This window comes from Hydra vulgaris, chromosome 08, assembly GCF_038396675.1.
Source record: "Hydra vulgaris chromosome 08, alternate assembly HydraT2T_AEP".
Taxonomy (NCBI): Eukaryota; Metazoa; Cnidaria; class Hydrozoa; order Anthoathecata; family Hydridae; genus Hydra; species Hydra vulgaris.
Genome location: NC_088927.1, coordinates 10,893,986 through 10,904,556, shown reverse-complemented (window position 1 = coordinate 10,904,556; position 10,571 = coordinate 10,893,986). Strand labels below are relative to the sequence as shown.

The following is a 10,571-nucleotide window of genomic DNA, read 5'->3' as shown; positions in this document are numbered from 1 at the left end:
TTAGCAATCGACAGGCTCAATTAAGAGTTTTGATGAAATTCTGTTTTTCAGAAGTAGATAAAGCAGTATTTTTGTTAAAACTATATTAAACTCTATACTTACTTATATTATTTACATTATATTTATTATATAATATTATTTTATTAAACATCTTCTGTAAAAATTTTTACAAGGTAAAAATACATAAAAAATAGTTTAAAATACCAAGAGAGAATAAAAAGATTATTTGGGAATGTTTTCTTCAAGAAACATTTTTTTGAAAGTTGTTCGCTGTAACTTTGCATTCCAACATTGAGCTGTCTGAACTTGAATATGATAAGTATTTTCAGGAATTTTCTGAAATGAAAACTTTAACATTCTTTTAACCCAAATTAAATTTTTCATATTTAGTTTGTCTTTAATGTCTCGATAGTCTTTGCAATAGAGACATTAAAAAACGACTTAACTACATTTCTTCGAATTTTATTAAGTCTTTGCATTGTAAACTCTCTATTTTCACAGAGTTTCAGACCATGCTTTGGCAATGGAACTGCTAAAGATTTATAAATCTTAAATAAAAAAATAAATTTTATATAACTAGATAATTGAATATGGATGTGCAAATTGGATACCAGATGGAATCAGAGGTTGCACTGTTGTTTGGAAATTTGATACCCTATTGTTAATATTTGATCTAGTTAGTGAGACAAAAATGAATTTTTCTGTATCCCAAAGTTATCATTTTTTATCGCTTCAAGTAAATTTTGGGTGTATATGTTATACAAGTGGGGTGACAAAATCGATTCTTATCTTACATCTTGCTTATAAATATGAGACAAGGATCGATTTGTTTGTAAAAATAATGAATTCAAACATTTTTTGTCAATTACTGTTAATTTGTTAAAATTTCTTAGTTTTCTCAAATTTTATTATTTAATTAAAGAGCTTTATTCATTTATTGAATTGAACGGAAGTTCAATTTATTAGATGAATAACTTTTTTGTTTTGTTTCGCCGATTACCAAAAAAAATTTGGCAATAAATAAAAAATTAAATTAAATTAAATTATCCATGAAGATGCATTCAAACTTTGACGTATGCTCAGATCCTTGTGGTATAACTATTTTAGATATAAACTTAATAGAAAATGTACAAGTTTTGAAGACAGAAAATACCCTTATTGTACTAATTTCATCCACTTAAAACCAATTATTTCAACCGCTTTGTCCCTACAAAACATTTCCATAAAACAACTGACGTTATTGAATCTCCCACAAACATTAAAATACAAGCAACAATACCATGATATTTGTAAATGACGATCCTGGTAAATGGAATATTGATTATTTCAACCACTTTGTTATTTCAATTTGTTATTTCACCATTATTTTAACCACTTTGTCCCGACAAAATATTTCCATAAAACAACTGACGTTACTGAATCTCCCACAAACATTAAAATACAAGCAACAATACTATGATATTTATAAATGACAATCCTGGTAAATGGAATATTGACAAATCTTTGATTGGTTTTGTTATAAGGCAAAAATACAAGCAACAATACTATGATATTTATAAATGACAATCCTGGTAAATGGAATATTGACAAATCTTTGATTGCTTTTGTTATAGGTATCAAATCCAATAAGAATGTAGATTACAGTGCATCGAATATTGTTGTTTTAACAAGCAGAATATTTTCAAAAAATTAATAAATGAAGAAACTCGTATAAAAGAATATTTAGCATATTCAGTGTCTGATAATGCTCGCTACTGCATTCCTTGTTACTAATTTAAAGAAAAGACTTCTGTTTCTAAATAGAGTGAAAAATATTTCACAAATATTATGATTTGACAAAAAATTTTCATCACAATCGATTTTTTTGGACCTTCATTTCATTTGGCGCCCCTTGAATATCTGCCGCCCGGGACAAATTGACTCATTCGCCGCCACCCCCCTCCCCCATCTTGGCGGCACGAGGGGACAAGGTCAAGAGAAGTTGACATCAAAATTGTTACTTTTTAATTATTAATATAATTATTAAAATAAAACATTAAAACTATTACTCTATAGGCAGTGCCGGTTTTAGCACTGCCAGCGCCCTGAGCGAGATTTCTACGGCGCCCCTACCTCATATATACATATATATATATATATATATATATATATATATATATATATATATATATATATATATATATATATATATATATATATATATATATATATATATATATATATATATGTATATATATATATATATATATATATATATATATATATATATATATATATATATATATATATATATATATATATATATATTGCCCGAATAAAATATAACTTTAACTTAAGATATACTTAAACCTCTTTGAATTAATTAATTTTAAACCATAAAACAGTTTTCACGTTTATTTATAATACATACAATTAATAGAATATAAACATATATGTATTATTAATAAGATGACGAATTGTCACTATTTTATTTGAAAATGCGCAACTGAAATGCAAATATAAATTAAAGAAATACATAAATGAATTTAAAAAAATTCTTTACGGCGCTCTCTTACTATTAAGGGAAGATTTGTCTTTTTTTTTATCAACAGATTAATAAAACTTTCACATATAAAAGTAAAATAAAATTACATTTAACTAATTGTTAAACAACTTATTTTCTATTTTATTTTCCCATATTCTTCAAACAGTTTGCGATATTATGTTTTGTTCTTATTGTATCTGGATGGTTGATACCTAAATTTTTGGTTTGTATTTTCTCAACAGAGTAATAAATTTCTAAAGCTTCGTTATATTTTCCCATATTCTTCAAACAGTTTGCGATATTATGTTTTGTTCTTATTGTATCTGGATGGTTGATTCCTAAAATTTTGGTTTGTATTTTCTCAACAGAATAATAAATTTCTAAAGCTTCGTTATATTTTCCCATATTCTTCAAACAGTTTGTGATATTATGTTTTGCTCTTATTGTATCTGGATGGTTGATACCTAAAATTTCAGTTTGTATTTTCTCAACAGAATAATAAATTTCTAAAGCTTCGTTATATTTTCCCATATTCTTCAAACAGTTTGCAATATTATGTTTTGTTCTTATTGTATCTGGTTGGTTGATACCTAAAATTTCAGTTTGTATTTTCTCAACAAAATAATAAATTTCTAAAGCTTCGTTATATTTTTCCATATTTATCAAACAGTTTGCGATACTATGTTTTGTTCCCATTGTATCTGGATGGTTGATGCCTAAAATTTCGGTTTGTATTTTCTCAACAGAATAATAAATTTCTAAAGCTTCATTATATTTTCCCATATTCTTCAAACAGTTTGCGATATTATGTTTTGTTCTTATTGTATCTGGATGGTTGATACCTAAAATTTCAGTTTGTATTTTCTCAACAAAATAATAAATTTCTAAAGCTTCGTTAAATTTTCCCATATTCTTCAAACAGTTTGCGATATTATGTTTTGTTCTTATTGTATCTGGATGGTTGATACCTAAAATTTCAGTTTGTATTTTCTTAACAGAATAATAAATTTCTAAAGCTTCGTTATATTTTCCCATATTCTTCAAACAGTTTGCAATATTATGTTTTGTTCTTACTGTATCTGGATGGTTGATACCTAAAATTTCAGTTTGTATTTTCTCAACAGAATAATAAATTTCTAAAGCTTCGTTATATTTTTCCATATTTATCAAACAGTTTGCGATACTATGTTTTGTTCCCATTGTATCTGGATGGTTGATGCCTAAAATTTCGGTTTGTATTTTCTCAACAGAATAATAAATTTCTAAAGCTTTGTTATATTTTCCCATATTCTTCAAACAGTTTGCGATATTATGTTTTGTTCTTACTGTATCTGGATGGTTGATACCTAAAATTTCAGTTTGTATTTTCTCAACAGAATAATAAATTTCTAAAGCTTTGTTATATTTTCCCATATTCTTCAAACAGTTTGCGGTATTATGTTTTGTTCTTATTGTATCTGGATGGTTGATACCTAAAATTTCAATTTGTATTTTCTCAACAGAATAATAAATTTCTAAAGCTTCGTTATATTTTCCCATATTTATCAAACAGTTTGCGATATTATGTTTTGTTCTTATTGTATCTGGATGGTTGATACCTAAAATTTCGGTTTGTATTTTCTCAACAGAATAATAAATTTCTAAAGCTTCGTTATTTTTTCCCATTTTCATCAAACAGTTGGCGATATTATGTTTTGTTCCCATTGTATCTGGATGGTTGATACCTAAAATTTTGGTTTGTATTTTCTCAACAGAATAATAAATTTCTAAAGCTTCGTTATATTTTCCCATAATCATCAAACAGGTTGCGATATTATGTTTTGTTGCTATTGTTTCTGGATGGTTGATATCTAAAATTTCGGTTTGTATTTTCTCAACAGAATAATAAATTTCTAAAGCTTCATTACATTTTCCCATATTCATCACACAGTTTGCGATATTATGTTTTGTTCTTATTGTATCTGGATGGTTGATACCTAAAATTTCAGTTTGTATTTTCTCAACAGAATAATAAATTTCTAAAGCTTCGTTATATTTTCCCATATCGTACAAACAGCTTGATATATTATGTTTTGTATCAAGCGTGAGTTCATTATTTTCACCATAAGTTTCTGTATTAAAACTTTGAATAGCTTTTAAAATTTCAATTGCTTCATCAAATAAACCTTTAGATACTAATAACTTGTAAATAGAAAATGTCATATGATGGAAGGTTTTTGACATTTTTTTTCCGTTAATACGAAACATATAGAGAAAATGAAAAACGAAATGATTTCCGAAATCCACATGATCCTTCACTTGGTTCAACTCAAATTGAAAATAACTTTCTATTAGATCAATATACGTATTTGTACTTGAATTAGTAATTTGAAAATATCTACACGTCAACTGTGTCAGTTCATGCATCGAATATTTGTTATCATCGAAACAATTTAGTAACGAATAACTCATTAGTAACCCAACGATTTCATCTATTACATGTTCTTCTTTTATTTTCATTTGATTTAAGATTTGGATTATAAATTCTTTACTTATATTTTGACCGTCGCAATGAGATAAACAGTTAAGTATTTCTAATTGAATAAGTTTAGTTTTTTTTAATTTGAACAAAACTAAATTGATTGCTTTTATTGCAGATTTTGATTCATCTTCAGAAGGAAAATTATCAGTGTCTAATATTTCTAAGGGTTTCTGTCTATATCGATCTATATATTTTTCTATCGACACTTTATGTATATTTATATATTTAATTGCCTGCGTTATAGCAAACGGATGATAACCAAGTTCTTTAATTAAGTTTTTTATGTTTTCATCCGTGTATTCTTTAATATTATTTTTCACATAAGCGAATGCATCTTCAAAAGAAAAAACATCAACAAACAATTTATTTACATTGTTTGACCATGTTCTCCATTGCGAGGTAATTAAAGTAAACGAGTTCGCTCTCTTTGAAATGTACATTTTTAAACCTTTAACACTTTCATCGTCGACATTATCAAAAATATACAAAGTTTTTCCATTTATGTAATAATTGTGAATTTTTTCAACAATTACTTCTATATTAAAATCGTTTTTTGAATCATGAATAGCCAATCCTAATATATGACAACGATTTCTTATTGAAGTTTGTAATTTTCCAAATGATGCGTCTATCCAGACAATGTTTTTAAAGAAGTCAGAATAAATTTCACAGTATTTTTTGGCAATTTTTGTCTTCCCAACACCTGACATTCCATATAGTGCTAAAGCCGACTTTTTTGTGTCTTGTAAAAAATAACGATGAATTTCGTGAAGTAGTTTGTCGCGTTGAACACCTAATATTGAACGTGTAATTACTATTATGTGTGATCATTTTATTATTTCAATATACGGTAATATTATTTATCTATTTAACGATTGAAGTTTTTAAAATGCAAGGCGTTAAATCTATAAACGAAAATTTAAAAAAATTAAAAAACTGATTAGTTTAAAAAAAAGTAGTTTAAAACAAAGTTTGATGTAAAAACACTATAACAATTTTATAAAATTACAAAATATAAATCTATAAACCAAACTTGATGTGAAGATCTTTGTAAAACATGATACTTCGTTAACTAATTATTGTTACTCCAGAAAATTCATCTAAAAAACTTAACAAAAAAAGTTTTATCTGTTAATAAATTTTTTGTTTTTAACAGATTATGTTTCTGCTTTATGATAAAAAAATTTTAAAAAAATTTATGATAAAATATCCTACTAATGCGTATTTAAAAACTTTGATTTATAAAAAAATAGATAAATCTATTTTTTTATATATGTATATTTTGTAAATTATACTTTATATTGATGCAACAAAGCTAATAAAAACAAGTCTAAAAAATTAGTTAACTTTATTTTAACTGTGTTGTGAATAGTAAACTTAGTTTGAAAAACATTTTTCTTTCTTGGTGGTACATAGGTAAATAAACGAATTTGTTTATTATAGTATTTTTTTGATATTTTATGTTTCTAAATTGTTATTGGACATTTGAAATGATATAAAAAAAAAAAAAAATTAAAAAAAAAAAAAATTAAGTACCTAATTAGGACTAATTAAAGCCAATTTTAGCTAAAATTGAACTATATTCTGGCAAAGATTACTAAAAAACGAAAAAGAGTTAGCATCTGAAATTTTCACAAAGTTAAGTCTATATGGTACTTTATGTGCTGAAATTAAAAATAAAAAGGTTCTCAAAATATTTACTTCACACTACTCCACCGCAGATGTACACAATAAATACGACATAACTTTTTATTGAATAATATAAAATTTAAGTCTTTAAAATAAAATATTAAACATTTTCTGAATTTCAGCACATTCTACATATATCAGGGAACACTTGGTCCAAATTTGATAGAAAAAGCTCAAGTACTTATTTCAGAATCCTTGCCAGAAGATCCAAAAACCTTGAGTGGAGAAAATCAAATGTAAAGTCAAAAAACAAATTATATTTAATTTAAAATTCTCCTTGTCCATAAACTTTGCCTTCTTTGTCCTTAATTTTGTCATCAAAACCTTTTCTAGTTGCTCTCAATCTCTTTCTTTGTTTTTTACCTTTGTCACTAGCTTTAATGTTCATTTTCTGATGCGGGTTTTATTTTTCTGATTCAAACCGCGAGTTGAAAAAACTCCTTTAGAGACGTTTAAGTTTTTTAAAACTGACAAAATACCAACTCCTCCATCATTGCATGCCAAAACAGCTGATGCAACTGCTATTTCAATAATGGTCTTACCAACATAAACATTTTTTGGGGCTCGCATCCACACTAAGTTATTTAGCGATTCATTTGTATTTTGTGTTTCTCCATCTAGACATAGTTCAAGTAAACTGTCAGCACCTAAATCCTTCCACGAGAAAATTGGCTTAATTAATTCACTCACAGCTTTTGGTATGTTTATTGATTTTTTATATTTAGATGTTTTCATTAGTTTATCTAACTGATATTTACACCAAGTGTTGTTATCTATTGGGCAGTATTTGTGTCGGTCATCATCATTATTGTTTTCAGAACAGCGATGGATTAGTGCTGCAATTGATTTTTTCATACCATAAAGATTACATTTGTTCTGTCTTATGCATATTCCATAATAATTTTGAAGACTGTTCATAACTTTGTCAGTCATTCTACCTTTACCTGTCAATTTCTTGCCATCACTCAACAACTTTCCTTTATATGAAACCTTAAGTGCTCTTAACCGTGCACCAAATCGTTTTTGTACATGTCCGACACACTCAGTCTTTTCAATCTTATAACCTCGATATTGATTAGCATCTACAATAGCTTTATAGGATTTGCTATCTCCATCACCTCGATACTTTACATAGCGTAAATTGTATTTTGAAAGAGAACGATTAAACTTTCAAAATACAATTTACGCTATGCAAAGTATCGAAAATTTCAAGCACTCCGACAGATTCCATTGCTCCAGAACTACCAAAATGATTAATTGGGCATGTATGAAATACAAACCATACACTGTACTCTGGGGATCCTTTCTTGGACTCCCAATATTTACAAGATTTACAATTTTTAGCTAAGGTTTGTGTATCAATGCATTTATTGTTAGAAATTAAAGTAACGACTCCATTTAATGAAGAGAATCCGCGACGCTGCCAAGTTCCATCAACACTAACAGTTACATTTTTTTTTTCATTCCCTTCATTGTTAAATGATGCATCACCTGCAAAACCATTGTCAACACATTGCAGAGATGCCACAGACATTGATTCAGAACAAGCTTTTAAATAAGCAGTGTGCATTTTTTCTACAATATGATTATATGTTGGTAAACTCATTGGTGGTGGAATATTCATGACATTACAAAATGTCTCTATCGCACTATGTCCTTTACCAATCTCTCGAAAAGCTACAATTGATCTAATATTAACATCAAAGGTTTTTCTTCCTCTCTTTGAATCAGGATTAGCAATCTCTTTAGAGCTATACAAGTTTTTTGACCATTTACATACAACACAATGCAAAACAAATAAATGTGACAACCCTTTTTTAGATTCAATTTCATGAGCAAGATACACTTTTGATTGACAACTGGGACATATTCCAACCAAATTAACAATTGTTCGCAATATATCTGTGTTAATTAAAACATAACATTCAATGTCATCTACAGTTTCAGTTTCTTTTATAATTGACGAATCTGAATGCAGCTTCCTGGCTAATGCTGAAGCGGATATGATGAGTGGTGCTGTTATTTGTGTTGATGTTTTGTTTACATCTAGAGACGATCCTGTTTCTGAAGAAGATATATCTATTGATTTTTTACGTCCCCAATACTTTCGAACAGACGATCTTTTTTTTTCTCTTCTTTTAGAAGAACCCATATAAAAATACTATACCAAGAAAAAAATAGTTCTTAAGAAATACTGCTTCTCTAAAACTAACAAACGTGATTAGTGGTTTGAAATTATATCGTTTAGTCATTATGTAATAACTTTATATAAAGCTACATACACACTACGTTTTTATAAAGGATAATAAATACAGAATCAATAAAATAAACTACTTTTTATAAGGTTAATGTAAGGGTAAAATGTTGTTGCTAAGGGCGTTGCTATGATTTTAAAATAAAGTACTAGTATAAAATTCAAATTTTTAAGCCTTTACAGAGGGTTTTATTAAAAGATATTACGATAAATAGAATCTAGAGTAAATTTTGAATAGAATAAGTATAGTTTCCAAAAATTGATTTTTTCAGTTTTATATACCTATGTACCACCTTAGGCGACAAATGAAATTCCATTTTCTTAATTCCTGGCATATTATAAGTACTATAACTTATTTTTATTCATATATTCCAATATTTTATTTTATTGTTAAAAGGTTTTTATGAAAAGATTGTGGTGAGACCAGGCATCTGTATCTTCTTTAAGTCTGTTTTTATATGCTCTCTTTATGTAACACAAAGGTTTCCTTCTAAATTTTTTATTTTTTGCTATATGTATATATACATAAGTATTTCTTTATTTAAATCAATAACCAAAATTAATTAAAAAATACCGTGTTGCTAGGCATAGTGTGGATGTAGCTTTGTGTTCTGATAACTAAAAAGAAGATCAAACTTGATCTAATCAAATTTTTGTTTTAAAGCACTGGCTAGCAATCTTTTAAGTGTAACAGCTGGTATTGCAAGTCTTAATCCATGCACAAAAAAGTTATCAACAGTCATCATGTGACAAATGCTAAAAACCTGCTGATTGGGATACTTTATTGGGAAGCTTTGAAGTGCAGGAACAAGATACGAAGTTTGATGAAAAAAAAAAGTCAAAACTTCAACAGTTTAATGATAAAAACAGTTAAAAGCATCCACCTTATTTAAAATCTTCTTCTATTACCTATTTGATTTACAAAACTGTACAAGCAATGATTTTTAGAATTCTTTTTTTTTTTATATAAATACTAATGTATTTTTTTTTAATGTTATTAAAATCTTTTAGTTTTCCTTAACTAAATTTTTGCGATATACACTATATGTTAAAAAATTTAATCGTTGAAACGTAGAATAAAAAGTATCCGGGGTGTGAATGAAAAGTTACCTTTAAAAAAATCAAATTCATGACAACGTTCTTGATTTGATTCCATTTCGTTTTGAAATAAAGTGGTGCTAAAAATTAATACAAAGACCTGTAAATTTTAAACGTATAAATTATGAGAAATTGCTTTTACGAACATATTACTGCTGCTGTTACTACGAATGCAGTTATTACGCATTGTTACGCTATGTAAGAAATATAAAAGAAAGATTAACATTTTCTAGAAATAACGTTAAAAAAACATTGACTTTTTTTGAGAAATATAAAAAAGATTAACTTGTTTACTTGATTAAAAGAACTTAAAATTTTTAAAATAAAGTAATGCTAAAAAATAATATAAAGTATTTTTTTTAAATATAAAGTAAATTTTAAACGTGTAAATTATTAACTATGGATTTTATTTGCACATTGTGCAAGTAAACTACTACTGCTACTACTACAACAACAACTACTACTACTACTACTGCTACTACTGC

General features: G+C 27.0%; 1 protein-coding gene across 1 annotated transcript; it reads right to left on the bottom strand.

Annotated features, from left to right (window-relative positions):
* Positions 1-222: 222 nt before the first annotated feature.
* On the bottom strand, positions 223-10,212 carry LOC136083006 (uncharacterized). Its single transcript, XM_065802417.1, has 7 exons — positions 10,099-10,212; positions 4,123-5,838; positions 3,871-3,996; positions 3,367-3,744; positions 2,891-3,240; positions 450-548; positions 223-336 (listed from the first exon to the last, which is right to left on the bottom strand). Exons 1-7 carry the CDS (start codon positions 10,142-10,144, stop codon positions 223-225), a joined length of 2,829 nt encoding a protein of 942 aa, XP_065658489.1. The 5' UTR covers positions 10,145-10,212.
* Between the last annotated feature and the right edge of the window lie 359 nt (positions 10,213-10,571).

Coding starts and splice junctions, on each gene's coding strand:
- LOC136083006 (XM_065802417.1), bottom strand. CDS start 10,144: ATGGAATCAAATCAAGAACGTTGTCATGAATTTGATTTTTTTAAAG. Junction 5,839..10,098: donor TGAATTTGATTTTTTTAAAG/GTAACTTTTCAT, acceptor GTTCAATATTAG/GTGTTCAACGCGACAAACTA. Junction 337..449: donor TTAATAAAATTCGAAGAAAT/GTAGTTAAGTCG, acceptor TTTTCATTTCAG/AAAATTCCTGAAAATACTTA.